The sequence below is a fragment of the Haliotis rubra genome, unplaced genomic scaffold, assembly GCF_003918875.1.
Source record: "Haliotis rubra isolate DU_JTF1 unplaced genomic scaffold, ASM391887v1 Scf370, whole genome shotgun sequence".
Lineage (NCBI taxonomy): Eukaryota > Metazoa > Mollusca > Gastropoda > Lepetellida > Haliotidae > Haliotis > Haliotis rubra.
Window position 1 is genome coordinate 123,618 of NW_025767047.1, and position 26,595 is coordinate 150,212.

Here is a 26,595-nt window from a genome sequence, read left to right on the forward strand (position 1 = left end):
ATACCTTGTACTCTTTCGACAAACACACCTCTATGAACAGATTTAAAGTCAAACTTGTTGCCATGGAAGCAGGAAACATATTCATTTTCTTAGAATTTATAAATAGCAAAAGACAATCAAAACCTGTTCAATGTTTTTCCAACAAAATTGGCAGATATATCAGACAGAACCTAAAGTGGTGCCTTTTGCTATTTACAGATTTTCTGCATATACTAATTGCCACATGTAGCAGGCTGGGATGGAAAGTCTTTGAAGTTTTTTAGCAGTGCTCCGGAAAGGAAATCCACCTCCTCTCTTTTGAGACTAAGTCTAAATTGTTCATGGAAATCGCAAAAAATCAAAATGCCAAAAACCCATAAACAGCAAAAGGCATCAATTCGGGATCTGTTTGACATATTTGCCAAGTTTTGTTGAAAGATAGTGAACCGAGTTGTGCTCTGGTTTAAAGTCTATCCCATCCTTTAGTCCAAATCATTTCCATGGAAACAAACAAAAATTTAAATACCAAAAATTCAGGATCTGTTAGATACATCTGCCAATTTTGGTTAAAAAACATTGAATGCTTTTTTAGTTATTCTCCGGAAATGAAATGATGACTGACTGACTGATGGACAGACAGACAAGGCATTGACTATATCTCCACTATATGCCAGGGGGATAAAAATACTCACCTCTCATTTCTGACCAAGATACCTTGCATGGAACAATATATGTAGACAATATGACCCACCAAGTTTCACAATTGTGACATCATCGCTCACATGTGTTCAGCTGTTTGCTACTTTTAGCATATTTTCTCAGACAACTACATACATTAATCTTCATCTCATATAAAAGATGTCTTGAGTCAGAGGAAATACAATTCATAGGATATGGTAAATCATCATGATGTTTTATCACCAAATTTACATTGTCACTGGCTTAGTTTTTGCTTTCTTCTGTTTATACTCCTGACTGTGAGTGACTGAATCTGATAGGGCATGACCTTCATTGTGACCAAGTTTCAGTGGCATGCAGGTGGTGCTCCAGGTCCGTCTTTCAGGTTTCAGTGGCATGCAGGAGGTGCTCCAGGTCTGTCTTTCAGGTTTCAGTGGCATGCAGGAGGTGCTCCAGGTCCGTCTTTCAGCTTTCAGTGGCATGCAGGAGGTGCTCCAGGTCCGTTTTCAGGTTTCAGTGGCATGCAAGAGGTGCTCCAGGTCCGTCTTTCAGGTTTCAGGGGCATGGAGGAGGTGCTCCAGGTCTGTCTTTCAGGTTTCAGTGGCATGCAGGAGGTGCTCCAGGTCTGTCCTTCAGGTTTCAGTGGCATGCAGGAGGTGCTCCAGGTCTGTCTTTCAGGTTTCAGTGGCATGCAGGAGGTGCTCCAGGTCCGTTTTCAGGTTTCAGTGGCATGCAGGTGGTGCTCCAGGTCCGTCTTTCAGGTTTCAGTGGCATGCAGGTGGTGCTCCAGGTTCATCTTTCAGGTTTCAGTGGCATGGAGGAGGTGCTCCAGGTCCGTCTTTCAGGTTTCAGTGGCATACAAGAGGTGCTCCAGGTCTGTCTTTCAGGTTTCAGTGGCATGGAGGAGGTGCTCCAGGTCTGTCTTTCAGGTTTCAGTGGCATGCAGGAGGTGCTCCAGGTCTGTCCTTCAGGTTTGAGTGGCATGCAGGAGGTGCTCCAGGTCCGTCTTTCAGGTTTCAGGGGCATGGAGGAGGTGCTCCAGGTCTGTCCTTCAGGTTTCAGTGGCATGCAGGAGGTGCTCCAGGTCTGTCTTTCAGGTTTCAGTGGCATGCAGGAGGTGCTCCAGGTCCGTTTTCAGGTTTCAGTGGCATGCAAGAGGTGCTCCAGGTCCATCTTTCAGGTTTCAGTCATGGAGGAGGTGCTCCAGGTCTGTCTTTCAGGTTTCAGTGGCATGCAGGAGGTGCTCCAGGTCCGCTCTTTCAGCTTTCAGTGGCATGCAGGAGGTGCTCCAGGTCTGTCTTTCAGGTTTCAGTGGCATGCAGGAGATGCTCCAGGTCCGTCTTTCAGGTTTCAGTGGCATGCAGGAGGTGCTCCAGGTCTGTCCTTCAGGTTTCAGTGGCTTGCAGGAGGTGCTCCAGGTCCGTCTTTCAGGTTTCAGTGGCATGCAGGAAGTGCTCCAGGTCCGTTTTCAGGTTTCAGTGGCATGCAGGTGGTGCTCCAGGTCCGTCTTTCAGGTTTCAGTGGCATGCAGGTGGTGCTCCAGGTTCATCTTTCAGGTTTCAGTGGCATGGAGGAGGTGCTCCAGGTCCGTTTTCAGGTTTCAGTGGCATACAAGAGGTGCTCCAGGTCTGTCTTTCAGGTTTCAGTGGCATGGAGGAGGTGCTCCAGGTCTGTCTTTCAGGTTTCAGTGGCATGCAGGAGGTGCTCCAGGTCTGTCCTTCAGGTTTCAGTGGCATGCAGGAGGTGCTCCAGGCCCGTCTTTCAGGTTTCAGGGGCATGGAGGAGGTGCTCCAGGTCTTTCTTTCAGGTTTCAGTGGCATGCAAGAGGTGCTCCAGGTCTGTCCTTCAGGTTTCAGTGGCATGCAGGAGGTGCTCCAGGTCTGTCTTTCAGCTTTCAGTGGCATGCAGGAGGTGCTCCAGGTCCGTTTTCAGGTTTCAGTGGCATGCAAGAGGTGCTCCAGGTCCATCTTTCAGGTTTCAGTCGCATGGAGGAGGTGCTCCAGGTCTGTCTTTCAGGTTTCAGTGGCATGCAGGAGGTGCTCCAGGTCCGTCTTTCAGCTTTCAGTGGCATGCAGGAGGTGCTCCAGGTCTGTCTTTCAGGTTTCAGTGGCATGCAGGAGATGCTCCAGGTCCGTCTTTCAGGTTTCAGTGGCATGCAGGAGGTGCTCCAGGTCTGTCCTTCAGGTTTCAGTGGCTTGCAGGAGGTGCTCCAGGTCTGTCTTTCAGGTTTCAGTGGCATGCAGGAGGTGCTCCAGGTCCGTTTCAGGTTTCAGTGGCATGCAGGTGGTGCTCCAGGTCCGTCTTTCAGGTTTCAGTGGCATGCAGGTGGTGCTCCAGGTTCATCTTTCAGGTTTCAGTGGCATAGAGGAGGTGCTCCAGGTCCGTTTTCAGGTTTCAGTGGCATACAAGAGGTGCTCCAGGTCCGTCTTTCAGGTTTCAGTGGCATGGAGGAGGTGCTCCAGGTCTGTCTTTCAGGTTTCAGTGGCATGCAGGAGGTGCTCCAGGTCTGTCCTTCAGGTTTCAGTGGCATGCAGGAGGTGCTCCAGGTCCGTCTTTCAGGTTTCAGGGGCATGGAGGAGGTGCTCCAGGTCCGTCTTTCAGGTTTCAGTGGCATGCAGGAGGTGCTCCAGGTCTGTCTTTCAGGTTTCAGTGGCATGCAGGAGGTGCTCCAGGTCTGTCTTTCAGGTTTCAGTGGCATGCAGGAGGTGCTCCAGGTCCGTTTTCAGGTTTCAGTGGCATGCAGGTGGTGCTCAAGGTCCGTCTTTCAGGTTTCAGTGGCATGCAGGTGGTGCTCCAGGTTCATCTTTCAGGTTTCAGTGGCATGGAGGAGGTGCTCCAGGTCCGCTTTCAGGTTTCAGTGGCATGCAAGAGGTGCTCCAGGTCCGTCTTTCAGGTTTCAGGGGCATGGAGGAGGTGCTCCAGGTCTGTCTTTCAGGTTTCAGTGGCATGCAAGAGGTGCTCCAGGTTCATCTTTCAGGGGCATGGAGGAGGTGCTCCAGGTCCGTTTTCAGGTTTCAGTGGCATGCAAGAGGTGCTCCAGGTCTGTCTTTCAGGTTTCAGGGGCATGGAGGAGGTGCTCCAGGTCTGTCTTTCAGGTTTCAGTGGCATGCAGGAGGTGCTCCAGGTCTGTCTTTCAGTGGCATGCAGGAGGTGCTCCAGGTCTGTCTTTCAGGTTTCAGTGGCATGCAGGAGGTGCTCCAGGTCCGTCTTTCAGGTTTCAGGGGCATGAAGGAGGTGCTCCAGGTCTGTCTTTCAGGTTTCAGTGGCATGCAAGAGGTGCTCCAGGTCTGTCCTTCAGGTTTCAGTGGCATACAAGAGGTGCTCCAGGTCCGTCTTTCAGGTTTCAGTGGCATGGAGGAGGTGCTCCAGGTCTGTCCTTCAGGTTTGAGTGGCATGCAGGAGGTGCTCCAGGTCCGTCTTTCAGGTTTCAGGGGCATGGAGGAGGTGCTCCAGGTCTGTCCTTCAGGTTTCAGTGGCATGCAGGAGGTGCTCCAGGTCTGTCTTTCAGGTTTCAGTGGCATGCAGGAGGTGCTCCAGGTCCGTTTTCAGGTTTCAGTGGCATGCAAGAGGTGCTCCAGGTCCATCTTTCAGGTTTCAGTCGCATGGAGGAGGTGCTCCAGGTCTGTCTTTCAGGTTTCAGTGGCATGCAGGAGGTGCTCCAGGTCCGTCTTTCAGCTTTCAGTGGCATGCAGGAGGTGCTCCAGGTCTGTCTTTCAGGTTTCAGTGGCATGCAGGAGATGCTCCAGGTCCGTCTTTCAGGTTTCAGTGGCATGCAGGAGGTGCTCCAGGTCTGTCCTTCAGGTTTCAGTGGCTTGCAGGAGGTGCTCCAGGTCCGCTCTTTCAGGTTTCAGTGGCATGCAGGAAGTGCTCCAGGTCCGCTTTCAGGTTTCAGTGGCATGCAGGTGGTGCTCCAGGTCCGTCTTTCAGGTTTCAGTGGCATGCAGGTGGTGCTCCAGGTTCATCTTTCAGGTTTCAGTGGCATGGAGGAGGTGCTCCAGGTCCGTTTTCAGGTTTCAGTGGCATACAAGAGGTGCTCCAGGTCTGTCTTTCAGGTTTCAGTGGCATGGAGGAGGTGCTCCAGGTCTGTCTTTCAGGTTTCAGTGGCATGCAGGAGGTGCTCCAGGTCTGTCCTTCAGGTTTCAGTGGCATGCAGGAGGTGCTCCAGGCCCGCCTTTCAGGTTTCAGGGGCATGGAGGAGGTGCTCCAGGTCTTTCTTTCAGGTTTCAGTGGCATGCAAGAGGTGCTCCAGGTCTGTCCTTCAGGTTTCAGTGGCATGCAGGAGGTGCTCCAGGTCTGTCTTTCAGCTTTCAGTGGCATGCAGGAGGTGCTCCAGGTCCGCTTTCAGGTTTCAGTGGCATGCAAGAGGTGCTCCAGGTCCATCTTTCAGGTTTCAGTCGCATGGAGGAGGTGCTCCAGGTCTGTCTTTCAGGTTTCAGTGGCATGCAGGAGGTGCTCCAGGTCCGTCTTTCAGCTTTCAGTGGCATGCAGGAGGTGCTCCAGGTCTGTCTTTCAGGTTTCAGTGGCATGCAGGAGATGCTCCAGGTCCGTCTTTCAGGTTTCAGTGGCATGCAGGAGGTGCTCCAGGTCTGTCCTTCAGGTTTCAGTGGCTTGCAGGAGGTGCTCCAGGTCTGTCTTTCAGGTTTCAGTGGCATGCAGGAGGTGCTCCAGGTCCGTTTTCAGGTTTCAGTGGCATGCAGGTGGTGCTCCAGGTCCGTCTTTCAGGTTTCAGTGGCATGCAGGTGGTGCTCCAGGTTCATCTTTCAGGTTTCAGTGGCATAGAGGAGGTGCTCCAGGTCCGCTTTTCAGGTTTCAGTGGCATACAAGAGGTGCTCCAGGTCCGCTCTTTCAGGTTTCAGTGGCATGGAGGAGGTGCTCCAGGTCTGTCTTTCAGGTTTCAGTGGCATGCAGGAGGTGCTCCAGGTCTGTCCTTCAGGTTTCAGTGGCATGCAGGAGGTGCTCCAGGTCCGTCTTTCAGGTTTCAGGGGCATGGAGGAGGTGCTCCAGGTCCGTCTTTCAGGTTTCAGTGGCATGCAGGAGGTGCTCCAGGTCTGTCTTTCAGGTTTCAGTGGCATGCAGGAGGTGCTCCAGGTCTGTCTTTCAGGTTTCAGTGGCATGCAGGAGGTGCTCCAGGTCCGTTTTCAGGTTTCAGTGGCATGCAGGTGGTGCTCAAGGTCCGTCTTTCAGGTTTCAGTGGCATGCAGGTGGTGCTCCAGGTTCATCTTTCAGGTTTCAGTGGCATGGAGGAGGTGCTCCAGGTCCGTTTTCAGGTTTCAGTGGCATGCAAGAGGTGCTCCAGGTCCGTCTTTCAGGTTTCAGGGGCATGGAGGAGGTGCTCCAGGTCTGTCTTTCAGGTTTCAGTGGCATGCAAGAGGTGCTCCAGGTTCATCTTTCAGGGGCATGGAGGAGGTGCTCCAGGTCCGTTTTCAGGTTTCAGTGGCATGCAAGAGGTGCTCCAGGTCTGTCTTTCAGGTTTCAGGGGCATGGAGGAGGTGCTCCAGGTCTGTCTTTCAGGTTTCAGTGGCATGCAGGAGGTGCTCCAGGTCTGTCTTCAGGTTTGAGTGGCATGCAGGAGGTGCTCCAGGTCTGTCTTTCAGGTTTCAGTGGCATGCAGGAGGTGCTCCAGGTCCGTCTTTCAGGTTTCAGGGGCATGAAGGAGGTGCTCCAGGTCTGTCTTTCAGGTTTCAGTGGCATGCAAGAGGTGCTCCAGGTCTGTCCTTCAGGTTTCAGTGGCATACAAGAGGTGCTCCAGGTCCGTCTTTCAGCTTTCAGTGGCATGCAGGAGGTGCTCCAGGTCTGTCTTTCAGGTTTCAGTGGCATGCAAGAGGTGCTCCAGGTCCGTCTTTCAGGTTTAAGTGGCATGGAGGAGGTGCTCCAGGTCTGTCTTTCAGGTTTCAGTGGCATGCAGGAGGTGCTCCAGGTCTGTCCTTCAGGTTTCAGTGGCATGCAGGAGGTGCTCAGTGTCTGACTTTCAGGTTTCAGTGGCATGCAGGAGGTGCTCCAGGTCCGTCTTTCAGGTTTCAGTGGCATGCAGGAGGTGCTCCAGGTCTGTCTTTCAGGTTTCAGTGGCATGCAGGTGGTGCTCCAAGTCCGTCTTTCAGGTTTCAGTGGCATGCAGGAGATGCTCCAGGTCCGTCTTTTAAGTTTCAGGGGCATCGAGGAGGTGCTCCAGGTCTGTCTTTCAGTGGCATGGAGGAGGTGCTCCAGGTCTGTCTTTCAGGTTTCAGGGGCATAGAGGAGGTGCTCCAGGTCCGTCTTTCAGGTTTCAGGGGCATAGAGGAGGTGCTCCAGGTTCATCTTTCAGGTTTCAGTGGCATGCAAGAGGTGCTCCAGGTCTGTCTTTCAGGTTTCAGTGGCATGCAGGAGATGCTCCAGGTCCGTCTTTCAGGTTTCAGTGGCATGCAGGAGGTGCTTCAGGTCTGTCTTTCAGGTTTCAGTGGCATGCAGGTGGTGCTCCATGTTCTTCTTTCAGGTTTCAAGGGCATGCAGGTGGTGCTCCAGGTCCATCTTTCAGGTTTCAGGGGCATGGAGGAGGTGCTTCATGTCTGTCTTTCAGGTTTCAGTGGCATGCAGGTGGTGCTCCAGGTCCATCTTTCAGGTTTCAGGGGCATGGAGGAGGTGCTCCATGTCTGTCTTTCAGGTTTCAGTGGCATGCAGGTGGTGCTCCAGGTCCGTCTTTCAGGTTTCAGTGGCATGCAGGAGGTGCCCCAGGTCTGTCTTTCAGGTTTCAGTGGCATGCAGGTGGTGCTCCATGTTCTTCTTTCAGGCTACCGATACTGGTCAGATGACCTTGGCGCTTCATTGGACTGACCAAAATGTGCTTTACGACACTATCACTGGGAAATACATTGTGCAATATATCTGAGCATTGCATTAAAGCAGTGGACAATTTCAGGCTAAACCTACCATGTATGTGTGAGCTGCTTAATTTCACTTACCTTCTTTATCCACACACTGGGCAACAACACAAGCACATGTCAGGATGTCCTTTACATGAGTGAGCCAGTTGCTGGATTCCAACTTGGATAACCATTTGTCCATGCTAGCACCACCATCACTGGTTGCTACAATAATCAAATTGTTCATTCAAACCTTGTACCACTCATATGCAAGAAATAACTTTAAGTTACTTTAAGCAAAAGTTTTGGGCTGGTTTAGGACAAATAAGCATATAACAGTGATTATGCAGAAGCACCCACAGGTATCCTCACATAAGAAGACACATTCAAGTGGTACCATTCTACAAAGGACAACCCCACATATCAGTTTTCTGGCATCAGAGAGGAACTTCAAACAGCAACACAGGGGCAAAAACATGCCCATTCCCACAGGCAGCTGTGAGTGACGGAACTTACAGCTTACAGATATTCAAAGTTGTTCCGCAGCATACTAACCTGGTTTGGTCAGTGACTGAAGTTACAGACTGACTTCAACATAATGCCAACAGCGAGAACAGTTGGTGACACTACCAGTAGTAACCATACTCATATCTCATGCAGACTATTGCGAGTTTATGATGTCACCACTGGTTACTCAAAGCTGTCATACAGACACAAATTCCTTTTCCTTTGATGTTCCCAGCCTGTAGGCAATCGATTAAATAAAAAAGGACCTAACATGATGGGCAATAAAAAAACTGTTTTAATTGTAATTTTGACATGATGAACAGAGAGACTGTTTTTATTTTGATGCAATGCATTAACATATGTTATATTTGGGATTACACTTTCTTTGTAAAGTACAGATTCTAGTACTTTTGTTGGATTGAGTGCCATCCCCCTCAGAGTCAGGCACCTAATCGCCAGCACACAATAGTTTGTGTGAAATCATAAGAATACCACCTCTATGACATCAGTAGTCCCTCCCACCACCCCAGTAATTCTGAGTTAAGGATGTTTGATTGGTCAGGTAAAGTGTTGATGTCAGGTTGTACAGAAAGACACTCAACCTATCATTATTTGGAGTTAAGCCCATTTCTGGTGTCCCCCGCTGATATTGCTGGAATATTGCTAAAAGCGGCGTAAAACTAAACTCAGTCAGTCAGTCAGTCATTATTTGGAAGAGTTGAAAGGTGAGTCAGCAGCAACAGTATCATTATTACTATTTGAGTTCAAACACAACCATGAATAATGAGATTCTTGAAACTGGAACATTTCCATGCCTTCCATCAGCTTGATGAGAGAGTCGTGGAATGCCTGTCTCCTTTCTACTGGCTGATGAATTCTCCGCCACTGTGAGTAATGTGCTTCTGGTTCATATCCTCCTCCTGAAATAACAGTCAAACCAAACGAATGCTTTCAACAGATAGCCATATTGAAAATCAAACATCTTTCACAAGTTGGTATATATCATTATTGGTGGGAACAATTACATGAAGTTTTAACTTCCATGGTTAAGTTGTTTCTGAGGGGATGGTGTTTACAACAGCTGACGGACGCCTGACATGTCATAATTTAAGCCCACTTGACTTTGAGTCAGGTAAGCAATATGATACATTCCCACCTGTGTTTCCACAAACATGACTCTTTGAGCTCACTTCTTGCTGGAGGTGACTATTGAGGGGGAAACAACAATCGCAATAGCGATAGTCTATTGCAGCATACTATTGCATTTATACTATGGTGTTCATATTTGCATATTTTCCAAAACATCCTAGATGATTCTTGGTTTATCATCAAAATGTCAGTATTATCATTGGTGATTCGATGAAAAGCAGATATCAGTGATCACCAATGCACTGTTTGAAATTCAATTCTCAGAGTAAAAATGTAATTTTCCACTTTTTCTTTTTAAAAGCGGACGTAAAATCATCACTCACCCGCGAGTAGTCTCCCTTGCCTTCTTTGGCGCCCTTTTTGGTCACATGACCAGCTATGTTTGTCACTCTCTCCGTTTGTACGCCCGACACCCGGATTAACAGGGAAATCCAGAGTGCCCTGAGAGGAGAGGTTGGGAGGGCTGACCTGAGTCAGGATAAGTATAAAATCAAGTATATCAATCTTAGTCAGAAAATTACATATTTTTCCTTATCCTGACATTTTCATGTGGATTTTAGATAATGTAATTTTCTGAATAAAATTGATATTTTATACTTATCCTGACTCATGCTTATTGCTTGTCTCCCTTTCCTTCCGAATGCTAGTGGAACACTTGAATCCCCTTTTGAAGCTCCCTTCAAAAAAGCGGACGTAAAATCACTTACCAGCAGTCACCTCCCTTGCTAAGGTTTTGTCGGGAACGGCGCCACCCGTCTCCCATGCTCTTCACTCTCTCCGTATTTATAGCCAGATACACTGATTTACTGGGAAATCCAGAGTGCCTTGAGGGGAGGTTGGGAGGGCTTACCTCATGAGTCAGGATAAGTATAAAATGTCAATTTTAGTCAGAAAATTACATATTTTTCCTTATCCTCACTCATGCTTATTGCTTGTAGAATCCGACGGTATAGGTGGTGGGTCAAGCCACCTCTGGATTCCTTAGTGATGAATTTACGTCCTATATACACCCATGGGAACTTTAAATGGCACTGCTGCTGTTGATCCATATGTCGAAATAGTTTGGTAATTTGGGGGGACCACAATATATCAATATATACTCTTCTGTAACCGTACATGTGGATTTAAATAACTCCAACTCTTGATGTTCGTATCAAGTGGAGTAGTGACCCTATCCGTGTACAAGTAATTCCTTACAAGTACAGGGTCCAATATTCATGCTAGTCTGTTCTAGACGTGTACATGGACTATAAGCTCTATTCCTTGGAGTACGAACTTTGCATGACATGCGGTAAAAGGGCGAGATACACCTCAGCGCCTTTGAGGGACCGTCAGCTGTTGAGCTACAACCAGAGGTCCAAACTGGTGGATACCGGAGACGTCCTCCGCAGCAATGTCTCTGAGGTAGTGGTTAGCAAATACTGTCTCCGATTTCCCAAAACACCCTTCCATGATCGTGGATATTGAGCAGTTTCCATGTAGAGCGAGTGTAGATGCCAGTGCTCTAACTTCGTGCGGATTGGAGGCTCTAGGAGGCTCAAGTCCTGCTGCCTTGTAGGCTCGTGGAGGCTCAAGTATGATTGCTCTCATCCAAACTGATATCGTAGTACGTGAGATCTCTGTGGGTGTCTCCGACAATATGGGGATGAAAAGGCGTTTGAATTTTCGTCTCCTGGTTTTAGTCTTTTGTAGATATATTTTCAGCGCTCTGACTGGACATAAGGATAAATCTTGTATATCCTGCGGACCAAGGATTGTAGATAATGCTGGGATGTGGAATTGTCTGTCCGGTTGACCTGGCAGTTGATTCTTAGCTTTGAAATCCCACCTCAATCCTAGATGAACCGTGTTGTGACGTGTGTCAAACCGTATCCGTTCAAAGTCCAGCGCATGTATTTCTGACATCCGCGCCGCTGTTGCCAAGGCGATCAGAAATAGCGTTTTCTGTGTAAGAAATTCGTAAGAAGTTCTATCTAGTGGTTCGTACACATCACTGGTGAGATGTCGTAATACCACGTTGAGATCCCAAGCCAGCGCTTTAAATTTCCTTTGTTGGTCTTCCAGTTTAAAAGAGCGTAGCAAGGCCAGTAACTCTGGCACTTTCGTCAGTTTCACGCCTGTCTTCATAGTGATAACTGAGCTGAGAGCCGCTAGGTATGTAGATAATGACGAACCTTTTAATTTCTTCATTTGTCTGAGATGACAAAGATATTCCGCCACTTAAGGATGTGTTGCTTTCACTGCAGTGAAACCTTTCCTCAAGGCATATTTCTCAAAGCTTTGCCACTTGTCGTCATACAAGTTACGAGTAGATCTGCGTAAAGCTAGTGTAACTGCTTTCGCTGCTCTGGCGGAGTATCCTCTTTTCGACAAGCAATTTGTGATACGTTCCATACGTGTAGGTGGAATAATCTGGGATACTTGTGAACTTGCTTGGTGTGAGGATGAATTAGTAGGTTCGACCAAACTGATAGTTGTATTGTTGGTTTTCCGATTTCTTGTAAGAGAACAGGAAGCCACGTTCTTGCTGGCCAGTAAGGTGCGACCAAAATCAGTTGTAGATTGTTTGTCTGCCTGATTTTCTGTAATACCTGTGGTATAAACGCTGGCGGAGGGAACGCGTACGCGTTTAGCCCTTCCCATGGGATGCTTAGAGCGTCTGTCGCCCATGCTTGCGGATTGGGAATTGGAGAGACGAATGTTGCCAGTTGATTGTTGAATCTCGTGGCGAATAGGTCTAAGAGTGGAGATCCTATCGTCTGTATGATGCATCTGAACGCTTGTGGATGTAACATCCATTCTGTTGGGGATGGTTGATGTGGTCGAGATAACGCATCTGCAATTACATTCCTGGCTCCCGGAATGTGACATGCTTTCACATAAATGTTGAGATTGTCTATTATGTTGAATAGTTGAAAGCTGAGGTCTAGAAGATTCCAAGATCTTGTTGATCCTTGTTTGTTTATGTAGAACGCCACTGTTGAGTTGTCCGTATTGATCATCAATTTTGCGTTCCTTAGTATGTTGGACCAATGTAGTAGGGCATTTACTACTGCTTTCATCTCGAGCATGTTGATATGCAGATTCATTTCTTGTTTTGACCATTTCCCGGCAACCACTTCGTTGTCGAGGTGTGCACCCCAACCGTGCAGTGATGCGTCTGCGTAGAGGTGGACGTTGCACTCCGGCTCTATTAAGTAATTTCCGCCGCAAACATTCGACTTCTGAGTCCACCATAGTAGATATGGTTTTAGCCTGTCTGGTATTTCGAAGGGATCCAGACTGTGTAAGTGGGCGTTCACAAATCTCTGTAGTGGACGCAGTTGTAGTCTCCCTCTGTGCGTCATGTCTTGAGCTGACGTGAGGAGACCTAATAGGCTCTGCCATTCTCGTAGTGGTAACGGAGAGAGTAGAACTTGAGAGATCATTTGTTGAATCTTGATCCAACGATCCTCTGGAACGAGAATGCGATTCTTCGTTGTTATAAGCAGTATTCCTAGGAATTTCAAGTCCTGAGTAGGCTCTAGTTCCGACTTGAGGAGATAAACTAGCCATCCTAGTTGAGTGAGAAGTCTGATGGTGAAGTTCAGTTGCAGTCTGAGTTGACTGGGATCTTGCTGAGCTTGAATCCTGTCGTCTAGGTAGAACGCACTGCGTAGACCTCAACGATGTAGATATATATTGATGGGCTTTGTCACTCGAGTAAACAACCAGGGGGCCGACGATATTCCAAATGGCAGGACCTTCCATTGGAAATGACGTCCGTTGAACAGGAATCGTAGATATTTCCTTGACTCCGGATGGATCGGGATGTGTAAGTATGCATCCTGTAAATCTATGCTGGTGAGATAGTCTAGCGGACGTATGAGCTGTCGTAGCTGTGGAAGATGTATCATCTTGAACTTTGCGGGTGGTAGGAGGTAATCCTTGTTGAATTTCCTCATGTTGTAGATGAGTCGGAACTTTTCTTTTCAATTTTTCTTTGGTACCAGAAAAATTGGGGAGTAGAAACCTGGTGTGACGCAGTGTTTTATCTCTTCTATTGCCTCTTTCTCTAGTAGAGATGTGATGGCTTCTAGTAGATTTCCCTTCTGGTCTGCAGCGTAGTTGTGAACCATTGGGTTGATTGTTACTGGTGGTACTGCTTGTAGCTGTATCCTGTAACCTGTGCGTCGAATCTGAGATACGAAGTCATCTTGAAGAATTCCCCAATTCTTCCAGTAGAGTTGCAGATGTCCACCCACTTGTGAGGGTTGTACTGGAACGACTGGGGGTGGAAGACTCCAGTTATTCCGATGCTGTATTTCATTGTCTGGAACTTCTGGCGCCTTGAAAGGGCCGACCTCTTCCGTAGTTACCTCTTCAAGCTGCGGATGGGCGACGAAAAGAATCTTTATTTCCTTTAGCGTTGCCTGATTTCTTATCCCTTGCTCTCTGGATGCCTGCAAACTTCGATTTGCCGGAATAACGTTGGGAGGTCTGACATATTACACCGGCCAGTGTATCGATAGACTTGATCATCATTACTTCTCGGGAATCTTTAGCGACTTCCTTGGCGACTTCATCAATTTATCCTGCAAAAATGGATGGTGCTGACCAACGGGCTCTGTAGAGTGTCTTGGTAAACTTCTCGCTCCAAGTACATGAAGATAACAGTCCTTGCCTTCTTGATAATGTTAAGCCTGCAGAAATGGATGATAGGTGTTCAGACATGAACTAATGATCCTTTTTCTGTGTAAGTAGAGCTGAATAAACCATTCTATCTTCCTCTGAAGTTGAATTCTTAAACTTCGAGATGAGAGTCTCGTTGATAGCTCTTGACCTGGCTAGGCCGAAGAAGGTTTGTCTGGTTACTGTGTCTAACTGTGCAAGCTTTTTATCTTCTATCTTGTAAGCTTTAGTCCGAGTGTCGTTGATGATCTTATAATTCTCATCTATCTCTGGGGCCTTCATGAAGGGTTCCATGTGGTGTAGAGAGAACTTCTTAGCGTTGAACGACGGAATACACTGAGTCTGGTATTTAGTTGCCTTCTTGAAGGCTGTGCTGAGGTTGTCTGGAACGTCTAAGACTGGGTCGATAGGTGGCATCGTGAGTGAGTCTATATCATCATTCACCATCAAGTATGATAGTGCTTCGTTGGTCTCCTTAGAGGGTGATGCGAGTTCCAAACCGTTGGCCATCCATGACTTGATTTCCGAGTCGGAAAATATAATTCCGCCGTCATCTTCCTGCTCTGAGGATGGATGTCTTCTATTGTCGTCTGAACGAGGCGATCTGTAAGGTGATCTGTAAGACGATCTGTGTGGTGACCTGCGTGGCGATCTGTAAGGCGACCTGCGTGGTGACCTTTGTGGCGAACCATACGTTCGTGAATGTGTTCGTGACATCCTTCGCGGGGACCTGCGTGGAGATAGAGATGACCGTGCGTGCCTTCGTGCTCACCTGCGTGTTGGTGAACGGCTTTGTCGAGGGTTGGAGTTGCATGCAGGTTCGTAAAACGTCCGTATCTGACGTCGATGATGATCTGCGTGGGTTCGGCGAACGTCTGGTCCTTCCATCGAACGTAGTTGGTGCGGAGTCCACGTTGGTATGGCTGCCAGGTATTTCGTGCTGTAGTCGAGCTGGAATCTTCCTGTATGCTCTGCAGGACGTTGGTTCCCAACGGACGTGGTGTGCTGCTCAGTTGACCTTCACTCGGGTTCGTCGCAGACGTCGGGTTCATCGCAGACGTCGGGTTCGTCGCAGACGTCGTCTTCATCGCAGCTCTCTCGCGTACGAACCGTTGTTCCATCAGATCCAGCATCTGAGACGGATGAGGCTTCTTCCGAAGGGCGTAGATCCCTCGTGCCGAACGTCTGCGTTGATAGGACTGACTGACTGACTGAGTTTGGTTTTACGCCGCTTTAAGCAATATTCCAGCAATATCATGGCGGGGGACACCAGAAATGGGCTTCACTCATTGTACCCATGTGGGGATTCGAACCCGGGTCTTCGGCGTGACGAGCCAACGCTTTAACCACTAGACTACCCCACCGCCCCTGCATTGAGAGGATGTCCTGCGTGGTCACTATAGAAGACGTCTTCGTCTTCTTCTTAGATGTGATCTCAGGGATGAGGATGGGCGGCTCATCGTAGACATCTATTTCTTCCAGAGGGACGATCTCAGCTGAAAAGGATCTCGTCTTCTGCGTTGCCCCGTGTGGAGACTTCGCCGAAGTCTTAGTTGTAGCTGCCTTCTTCCTCTGGGAAGATGATGCCCTAGTCTTCTTAGACTGCGAAGAGTGTGGATCAGATGTAGATGACCTCTTCCTCGAGCCAGCGTTGTCTAAGGCGGCAACCTCCTCCGTAGACGACCCGGTAGACCACTGGAATGGTGTATCTGCGCAGACACCAACTGCCGGTCCTCTGCAAGCTTAGCCGGTTTAGACATGTCGTATAATTCTCGTCTGGACCTGTCCTTTGCATGTCTAGACAGATAATATGAACATTTGTAAAATGCAATATCAGACAGGTGAAAACACAACTGACAACGAGTGTCAGATAAACATATAGGCTTGCAATTAGGACATAGGTTATGCGGATCAACAGCAGACAAACGATACCTACAACCAGAACAAGATTTCATCAATTGTAAACAATGTGAATAATCAATGTAAAAGCGCGACAAAAACGGAGAAATTTGAGAATTAATTCCGTAGAATATTGTAGGTAAATGTTAACTAAAGCCTTATACAGCTAATTTAGAAGAAAAGCCTAAATAATAAAAGGATATAAAGCCGTATAGGGGACCAGGTGCTCTCACAACCGCCCACTCGGGCGACTCAGGAGAGAGTGAAGAGCATGGGAGACGGGTGGCACCGTTCCCGCCAAAACCTAGCAAGGGAGGTGACTCCTGGTAAGTGATTTTACGTCCGCTTTTTTGAAGGGAGCTTCAAAAGGGGATTCAAGTGTTCCACTAGCATTCGGAAGGAAAGGGAGACAAGCAATAAACATAAGTCAGGATAAGGAAAAATTACTAATGTTCCATTAGTTATCTATTGCAACTCCATCTCTTGATGCGTGCATCAAGTGGAGATGCGACCCTTCTTCATGTACGAGTAAGTCCTATACAAGTACAGGGTCTATCACTCATGCTAGTCTGTCCTAGACGTGTGCATGGACTTATAGCCATTGCTCTCCAGAGTGTTGGTTTTCACCAGTCACGTGATAAAAGGGTGAGATTTTTCTCAGCGCCTTTGTGGAACCGTTAGTTGTTGTGCTACAACAAGTGGCCCAAACTGGTGAATGCCTGAGACGTCTTTGGTGGCAATGTCTCTGAGGTAGTGGTTGGCAAACACCGTGTCCGATTTCCAAAAGCAGCCCTCCATTAATGTTGTAATCGAGCAGTTTCCATGCAGAGCAAGTGTGGACGCCAAGGCTCTGACTTTGTGGGGATTGGAGGCTCATGGAGGCTCAAGTCCTGCTGCTTTGTAGGCCCTTAGTATGACGGCTGTCATCCAAACTGATATAGTTGTCTGTGAGACTTCCGAGGGCATCTCAGTGGTTCAAAGGATGTCCTTTCTAGAGGCTCGTAGGCATCACTGGTGAGATGTTGTAGAACTACGTTGAGATCCCAGGCAGGAGCCTTAAATTTCTTTTGTTGGTCTTTCAACTTGAACGAGCGTAGTAGTGCCAGTATCTCTGGTACTTTGGTCAACTTGACATCCGTCTTCATGGTGATAACTGTGCTGAGAGGAGCCAGGTGTGTTGAGAGTGTTGAACCTTTTAAGTGTCTCGTCTGTCGCAATTGACACAAGTATTCTGCCACTTGAGGATGGGTTGCTTTCACCGCCGAAAAGCCGTTCCTCGTTGCATACTGTTCAAATCTCTGCCACTTGTCATCGTACAAGTTGCGAGTTGATCTGCGTAGAAGTAGTGTTACTGCTTTCGCTGCTCTGGCGGTGTACCCTCTTGTCTTCAGGCAAGCTTTGATATGCTCCACGAGTCTAACTGGAACAAAGCCGGATTCCCGTGAGCTTGCTTGGTGTCGGATGGACGAGCAGGTTTGACCACTCTGGTAGTTTCAGGGTTGGACTTCCGAGTTCTACCCTCGCTTGCCAGTAGGACACGACCAAAATCAGTTGCAACATTGTCGTCTGTTGATTTTCTGTATTACTTGTGGTAATAGTGCTGGAGGTGGAAACGTGTAAGCGTTTAGTCCTTCCCATGAGATGCTTAAAGCATCTGTTGCCCATGTCTGAGGATCCGGAATCGGTGAGACGAATGTTGGTAGTTGTTTGTTGAACTTTGTTGCAAACAGGTCTATCAGTGGAGATCCTATTGTCTGAATGACGAACCGGAACACTTCTGGATGTAATATCCATTCCGTCGGGGATGGTTGTAGTGGACAAGATAGGGCGTCTGCTATGACATTCTTTGCTCCTGGAATGTGGCATGCCTTCATGTAGATGTTCAGGTCATTGACGATGCTGAACAGAAGAAGCTGAGTTTTAGCAGACTTGTTGATCCTTGTTTGTTGATGTAGAATGCTACTGTGAACACTACCATGCGTTCCTTAGTACGCCGGGACCAGTGTTGTAAAGCGTTGATCACTACTTTCATCTCCAACGGGTTGATGTGCAGACTCTGATCCTGACTCGACCACTTCCCTGCTGCCATTTCGTTGTTGAGGTGAGCACCCCATCCTTGTAGTGATGCATCCACGTAGAGATGAGTGTTGCAAACCGGCTCTGACAAAAAGGTTCCTCCGCAAACATTCAACTTCTGAGTCCACCATAGGAGGTATGGTTTCAGGCTGTCCGGTAGTATCAGTGGATCCAGACTGTCGAGATGGGCGTTCACAAATATTTGTAGAGGGCACAACTGTAATCTCCCTCTGCAAGTCATGTCTTGAGCTGAGGTGAGTAGGCCGAGCATGCTTTGCCAAGCACGCAGTGTCAACGGAGAGAGCAATGCTTGAGATATCATATGTTGTATCTTGACCCAAAGATCCTCTGGGACGACCGTGTGATTCTGTGGTGTGATGAGCCATATTCCCAGAAATTGAAGATCCTGTTTTGGTTCCAACTCTGATTAGGAGATTACTAGCCATCTACTGCAATCATGTCCTATGTTGTAGGTAAGTGGATCTAGGAACCCTTGCCATGTCCGTCATGGAAGCGAAGAGATGATCGATTCTGGAATCATGGCTTGAAGCTTGTCTCATCAATCTTCCGGTAATATGTAATGAAGATGTTGTCACCAGAATCCGAACAATGTGCAGCGATGTAAGCAGACTGTTCCCTGTCTGTTGTGACTGTATTCTTCAACTTTATAATCTTGACTGCAGTCGTCATCTTATACAGATGTTCTGTAAAGTTGACCGTAACCGATGTCTCGCTGAAAAACTGCGACAATGCTGTTAACTGTCCCCTTGATATCTTGTAAGCCAATGTGATGAAAATTCATCTTCAGTGTTTCATCGGATGTTATCTGACATCGTTAGTTCAGGTGTGCATCTCTTCCTTCAGACACGTGTGTTGATCCAACATAGCCAACATCTAGTTGTAGTGTCCAGTTGCGTTATCTTCTTATCTTCCATCTTGAAGATCTATTATGGGATTTACTGATGATCTTGTAATCTTGGAAGATCTGTATCTGCGCAGTCTGTAGAATCCTGGAGAACGACTGGATCTACTTCTGTGTTAGAATCCTTCCTGCTGAGACGCTGAAACTGCGTGGAGGCTCCATCGGGACTGCTAACGCTAAGCTGGCGTTCGTTGAATCCTCCAGGCTTCTAACTGCTGATACTTCTGACGGCAAAGATCTTCGCGAACGTAACCGTTCGTCCAGGCCTTCATCGGGGAGAGCTTGCATAGCTAATAATCCTTAGCGCAGGGCGACTGTCATCGGAGGGGTCTGCTATGTTGAGCTGACGTTAGTCGAGTTCTCCAGACTTCTAACTTTAGACGGTGAAGTTGGACATTTCCCTATCTGAAGATCCATAATGAAGCAAGTCTCTGTATGTAGAGGTGAACGGTCCCGGTGTGACCATGTATTAATTATGAGTCTTGAGATATCTCTCTAGGCCTTCACGAAGGCTGATTGACGTAATCTCCCCTCTGTGAGATGTGGAGTACCTGCGCGCAGGTTCCCGGATGTGTCTAAGTCCGACGGTGATGACGATCCATATTTGCGGCATCTGTAGGGTTCTGGAGAATGCTTCAATCTGCTTCTGTGTGGAGGATCTTAGAGCCTCCTTTGGGGACGTCTAAGGCTGAGCTGACGTTGGTACCGTTGTCCAGACTTCTAGCTTCAGAGGTTGAAGATCGTCAGGTGCGTGGGCCTTCGCGAAGGCTTTCCTCTTCATCCAGGTGCGTTGGAGAGGCCGCTGAACCTTCCCGCAGGCCTGTAGTCGTCATAGTGGTCTTCGTAGCAGCTTCCTCCTGCGCGAAGCGACATTCCATTATCAACATCATCTGATCTGTAAACTGTTGCATAAACAGCCCCGGGTTGAAGTTCTGCGACGTATGTTGAGACTGCTGCAGGGTTGATGATGCTTCTGAGAACGTTGAGGCCTCTTCTAAGGTACGCTGCACTTGTGAAGAGTTGACGCTGCTGCTATCTCTGGTACCCGATGTCTGCGTTGATAGAAGGTCTTCTGTCAATGTCTGCGCTGATATAGCTGCCGATGTAGCTGTTGAAGCAGGCTTCGTCTTCTTGCTGACGACTGTGACTTCAGGTATGATGATGGGGGGATCATCATATACGTCTGCTTCTTCCGGAGGTACAATATCGACAGTGAAGGATCTCGTCTTCTGCGTAGAGCTGTGAAGAGACTTCGAGACTGTAGACTTCTTCTTCTGCGCTGAAGAAGATCTCGTCTTCTTCGTCTGCGATGAGGACAGCTCCGTTGACGACGATCTCTACTTATTCAAGACGGAGTTCATCACTGGAACAGCGACCTGCCCTCGTAAAACGCTCGGCAATTCACTGGAATTATGAACACCGGCAACAGTAGTTAACACACGGTTATCAGCGCAATCACTCGATTTACCAGACCTGACTTGTGAATACCTTCTTACCCAGTCCTTTGCACGTCCATGAAGAGAAAAAAGGTAGTTATTAAATTCAAAAGTAGTTAGTTTCTGACAATGTTTACAGCAGGAGCTGGAAGAACATGTAGTCGTGCAATCAGGACATAATATATGCGGGTCAGCCACAGACAGCCGGTACCTACAACGAATACAAGTTTTCATCAATTGTAAACCACATAAAAAACATGGCAAACAACGTATAATTTAGACATAATATCAAAACATTTGATAATATACAATCCAAAAACCATATACAGCTGCCATTTAGATGTAAAAGGTCCAAAAGAGAAAAGGATATGTGCCGTATAGGGACCCAGGTGCTCTCACAACCGTCCTCAAGGGCAAAGAAGGAGAGAGTGACAAACACAGCTGGTCATGTGACCAAAAAGGGCACCAAAGGAGGCAAGGGAGACTACTCGTGGGTGAGTGATGATTTTACGTCCGCTTTTTAGAAGGGAACTTCAAGGGATTTCAAGTGTTCCACTATCATTGGCAAGAAGAAGGAGACAAGCCTTTAGCATGAGTCAGGATAAGGCAAAATATCTATTATATATATTTCAAAACATACACCACGTAATGCAGTGAACAGCAATTTAATTATGTGTCAAAAATGGAAAGACTTATGAGGTAAACAATCATTTGAACCATGTGTTACAAATAATTGAAATATCATTCTAACCTCCCTCATATACCAAAGTTTCTCAATATGAAAGTAAACTTGCATGGCCTTGTAAGGTGCTGTTGTCTGTGCATAATGGTCAATGTGTAGATGTGGGGAAAACTCATACCTTTAGCTTGAGCCATCTTTGCAACACTCTGAGCCCTTGTGTCAACAATATATCCTCTCCGTCCAATTCCAAGAACAGCATTTAGAAGTTTTTCATCTTCTTTACATCTCCGCCCATTCTGCCCTGTGAGAGGCTGACTACTACGCATGATGACTGCCTGAACACAGAAAATTGATAGAGTTTCATTTGCGAAATTGAGTTGAGGTAATTACATAATTGCAATATTTTTGTCTAAGAGGAGATACTCAGTATGATTTAAAAACAGTGCCAAAACTATCAGCTGTAGCTCACCTGGATATGTAGTTGACAGTTAAAATGATGACAAAGAGAGACACTTAATTAGTACTTAGGTAAGTAAGTGGAGTTTATACAAACCTTAAGTGGGACTAGGTTCACCTAATGTTCTTACAGTTTGTTATCATTACCTTATATGTCAACATCAACATTATGGTGATCCAAGTTGAACAAGCTTTCATGTTCTTATGACTATCATGTTCAAAATTGTTCGCTGTATCTGTATCTCTGTATGTGTTTTTCATATGACCTTCCATTTCATTCACTCCGTTTATTTGTTAGAACTCTTTAATAAGCACAAGTCTTTTACCTTGGTTCATTATGATACAAGACATATATTATTGATCTAAATTACATTATATCAGATTCCAATGACACTCTGATCTCTACAGAGTTTGCATCTTACCTATCAATTAGCATCCCCAGGTCTTGGCACAGTTCAGTTCTTTTCAAGTCATGTAACAATATTCTATTACCTTTGTACTATGTTGATCTTGTTATTTTGGGGATTGTAGTTTAGTCATAACTTAAATTTTGGACATGTTTTAACCCAAAAAATATAATCTACTTGGGGCCTTGATAAAGGGCAGATCATCAACTGGAAGATCTGGGGAGCAGCTTCCACTCTGTTGAGGACGGCCGATTGGATCAGGACAAGGCATCGGTGATCACATTTTACTCCGGTTACGATGTTGAGTGAGTCGATGAGACGGAAAAATCTGATCGCCCACTGTGGCAGATTCGCCAAGCCAGTCAAGCCTAGATGGTTTATGTTCCAAACCACGGTCAAGTTGTCTGACTGGATCAGCAAATTGGTTAATCGAAGCTCTGTTGCCCAAAGTGAGATGGCTTGAATTACTGCCTTGAATTCCAGCTTGTTTATGTGAACAACCAGTTTGCCGAATGACCACAGTCCGGCCACTTGGTGGTTGAGAAGTGTACTCCCAACCCGTGAGGGATGCGTTGACTAACACATGATGAGTCGATGCGAAGGACAGCATAGAGACTCCTGTGCAAACATTCTGCTCATCTGGCCACCACTGAAGGTCTTGAGGGACGAACATCATCCCCTGACAGGTGTCAAACAATGCATCGATGAATTGAAGTCTCAGTTTCAATTCTGCAATGTACAGTAGCCACCCTAACTGCCGAAGCAGCGTGGTGGTAATGTTATAGGGACTAATTCAGGACAGCCATCGTCCAAATATTTAAAAACTAAAATGTAATTTTTTAAGTAAAATTGATATTTTTATACTTATCCTGACTCATGATCTTTTGCTTATCTCCCTTTCCCTTCGAATGGTAGTGGAACACTTGAATCCCTTGAAGTTCCCAAAGCGGACGTATGAATACACTCACCCACGAGTTACCTACCTTTTGCCCTTTCCGACGAAAAACAGTCAGGTGACCTGCCTTACTTGTCACTCTCTCCTGAATTTCTACCCATGCACTTGGATCTGCTGTGAAATCTCAAGTGTCTTCAACGGGGAGGCTGGGAGGGCTTGTTCGTCATGAGTCAGGATAAGTATAAAATTATCAGTTTTACTTTAAAACTTACATATTTTTACTTATCCTGACTCATGATCTTTTGCTTATAGAATCCGACAGATTGGTGGTGGGTCAAGCCACTTTGTGGATTCAACAGCTGTCCTTAGATACGTCCTGTATCCCCCCCCATGGCAACTGCGAAACGGCATTTCCGTGATCCTATTCTTCCAACTTCCGTTATAACTTGGGGGGACCACTTTCTTGTCTTACTTCATTCTCAGACAAGTTGAATCATGTGGCTACAGATAAACTAGTATCTTCCTATTACTAGATATCTCATAACAACCCATAGATTATGATCTTTATCACAAATGAGTTGCGACCCCTTCACATACAGGTAAGATCTTTACCCGTACAGGATCTTTAATCACTCATGCTAGCCTGTGCCAGACTGTGCGCATGGACTTTCAAACTAGTACTTTCCTTTAGTAAAAGTTATCAACAAGTCAACGTGATAAAGGGTGAGATTTTCCAACTCAGCGCCTTTGAGGAACCGTTAGTTGCTGTGCTACGAGAGGCCCAAATTGGTGAATGCATGAGACGTCTTCAGTGGCTATATCTCGGAGGTAGTGGTTGGCAAATACCGTGTCCGACTTCCAAAAGCAGCCCTCAATATTTGTTGGTATAGAGCAATTTCCTCGCAGAGCCAGTGTTGACGCAAGTGCTCTGACTTCTTGTGGGTTGGAAGCTCTAGGAGGTTCTAGTCCTGCTGCTTTATAGGCTCTCAATGTAACGGCTCTCATCCAGAGCGATATGGTCGTTCTTGAGACTTCTGCTGAAGTCTCTGTTGATAAGTGCACCCCAACCTTGTATTTACGTCTTGCGTCTACGTAGAGCGTCTACGTAGAGATGTGTGTCGAAGGCCGGCTCTTGTAAAAAGGTCCCTCCGCAGACGTTCAACTTGTGGGTCCACTAAGGTATAGGTACCTCTTAAGATTGTCTGGCAGCAAGATAGGGTCAACGCTGTCCAGATGTTTTGTCAGGAACCGTTGCAGCGGCCTTAGTTGTAATTCTTTCTGTGCAAGTCAAGTCCTGCGCCGAGGTTAGTAGACCGAGTAGACATTGCCATGTTTGTAGTGTTAACGGAGAGATGACTGCTTGTTGAATCATGGCTTGTATCTTGACCCAATGATCTTCTGGGACCACAATTCGATTCTGTGTTGTGATAATTCTTATTCCCAGCAATTGAAGATCTTGTTTGATTCTAACGCCAACTTCATCAGGTTCACTAGCCATCCTAGTTGCGTGAGCAACTTAATTGTGAAGTTCAGCTGCTGTCTGAGTTGATTGACACTTTGAAGAACCTGTATGCCGTCGTCCAGATAACCGGCACTGCGTAGACCTCGATGCTGCAGATAGGTGCTGATAGGCTTGGTTATTCATATGAATAATCATAGAGCCGACGATATTCCAAATGGTAGGACGTTCCATTGGAAGTGCTAACCTCTGATTGTAGTGATGATACATCATTCTTCCCCTTATATACGCAGGCGATCTGTGTTGATCAGCATACATCGAAGCGTTGTCTATTTATAGCAAGGCTGGCGCCAGTGTAGCATCGCAGGAGACAGGTACTCATACCGACTTTTATCAGCGACAACTTCCAAAATAAACATCGTTTATCCTGCTGTCAAGGTTAGACATCTATTAGATTCCCATGATGATAAGAGGCCGTAGTTGAATACTGTTTCCAAGGCTGCCGATGAAGTATTCCCTCGTACCACGGGTTTGTTTACAAATCAGAAAACATGCTGGAGCCTCCTCTGTCAGTGGGAGGTGTTGTCTGACGTGGACCAATCAGCTTCAAGCATGACGTCACCAGTGTTGTAGCAAGTTGGCCTCCATAAAATCTGATGCAATTAGTTGGTTGAGTAAAAGCGCGCGTAATTCTACGCCGCTCATATAAACCTCTTGACTAAGGGTTGCTCCAAGTGTAAATTCTTGTTCAGTGATATAAATCACTTATTCCCAGCATGACGAAGGAGGCTGTCGAGACGTATGTCTGTTTGGATCTTGAAGAAATACTGATGTTGAATCTAGCTGATAGGATATATATTCCTAATCACCACGCTGAGTGACGAGTGTTAATAATATCATCTGTACGTCCGTTCAAGGATACTTGAAGGTGTTGTTAACCTTAGGCCCTTTACAAAGGTCGCCTTGAGGTTCTCCAGTACTTGAGATATCGGCTTCATAGGTGATATCATATTGGAGTCAAAGTCATCAGCGTATATGCAGTACGTCTCTGTTGGGTTGGAGTGAGTGAGTGAACGACAATATCCGCGAGGCCATCTGCTACCCGGTATAAGACCTCAGCATCTGTGTAGATGAAGTGATTCCTATCATCAAGTAGGTTGTTGTCCGAAACTGAACTTATACAGGTATAAGGTTTGTGCAGGTTGTAGAGTTGTGCAGGCTGTAACTGTAGAGATCACACATGTAGATCTTTTTGTTTTAAACTCTGACAAAACCATCCGTTTTCATCATTGCTTCGTTTTAATCAGCCATATGGTAATAGAGTCGACGTCAACATCCTGCCTGTTGATGTAAGGGTTTGCGAACCCTGTAGATGTCTGCGTTGCTGTAATCTGCCTGTAGATCTGAGAGTTCTCGAACCTTGTAGATGTCTGTAGCTTTCTCAAAGCTGTGCGTAGGTTAGAAGGTACCTTGGATATAGGTTCAATCGGAGGAATAGTCACCAAGTTTAAGTCGTCGTTGCGTATCATATAAGTGTAGACTTCATCTTTATCCTTAGAAAGAGACTCCAAGTTCAACCCGTTGTCAATCCACGCTGTAACCTCTGAGTCTGGGAAGACGAAGTCTGTTTGCAAGTCCAAAGTCTCCTGATTATTAGTGCTAGGTCTCAACGACTCATCCATCTGCAAACATGTATCCCTTCTCGAACCTTCATCATCCTTTCGCGAACCTCTGTCTGAAGATTCCTCTCTATGCGAACGTCTATCTTGGGAGTGCTTTCTTCGCGAACCTCTGTGAGGTGAGCTATCTCTTCGCGAACGTCTATCGTAGGGCGAACTCCTGTGCTGTGAGCCTTCTCTTTGCGAACCTCTGTCTTATGGTAAGTGACTTCGCGAACGTCTGTGAGAGATATGAGATCTCGACCTAGAGCAGCTAGGTGTAGGAGCTGGATTCTTCAATGTTCTCGAACGTTGAGGGTTCGCAGATGTAGAATTGAGAGTAGGTAAGTCATCTCTTCTATCCTCCAAGATGACAGAGTCGTCCGACTTTGGAGACCTTTGCAAAGGTGTACATTCGCCAATGTAGTCTTGAGACGTAGTTGTATGAGGAGTAGGTTCGCTCAGGCCCATAGGTTCGCACAGGTCGGTAGGTTTGCGCACGGTGTCGGTAGATGAGAGGCTTTTCCTAGCCTTCGCTTCCTCCTGGAACCTACGTTCCATCATGGCCATCATCTGGTTGGTTAATTGTTTCATAAATTCGCCTGGGTCAAAGTTCTGCATAGGTTGAAGCTGCTGCGGGTTTAGACGAAGCGTTCGCGAACGCTGATGAGTTCTGTGCCTCAACTTCACTCCAAGAAGTAAGAGGTAGTTCGTCAAACAGCTCTGCTGCTGTGACCATTGTAGGGGACGATCTCATAAATACTTCGGGTAGAAGTAATGGGGGTTCATCAAGGACGTCTAATTCGTGTGGAGGTAATATCTCTTCGTTGAAGGATTTCTGCTGCGTTGATGTACTAGCACTAAATTGAAGATTTGATAAATCAA

General features: G+C 46.8%; 1 protein-coding gene across 1 annotated transcript in view; it reads right to left on the reverse strand.

Moving 5' to 3' along the window:
- Positions 1-26,595, reverse strand: part of LOC124285918 (myotubularin-related protein 9-like) — a 176,492-nt gene that overhangs the window by 107,169 nt on the left and 42,728 nt on the right. The window contains exons 6-8 of the mRNA XM_046722196.1: positions 21,014-21,170; positions 8,816-8,920; positions 7,593-7,718 (exon numbers count right to left, since the gene is read on the reverse strand). Coding sequence (XP_046578152.1) covers positions 7,593-7,718; positions 8,816-8,920; positions 21,014-21,170 — 388 coding nt within the window. The remainder of the gene's footprint in view (positions 1-7,592; positions 7,719-8,815; positions 8,921-21,013; positions 21,171-26,595) is intronic.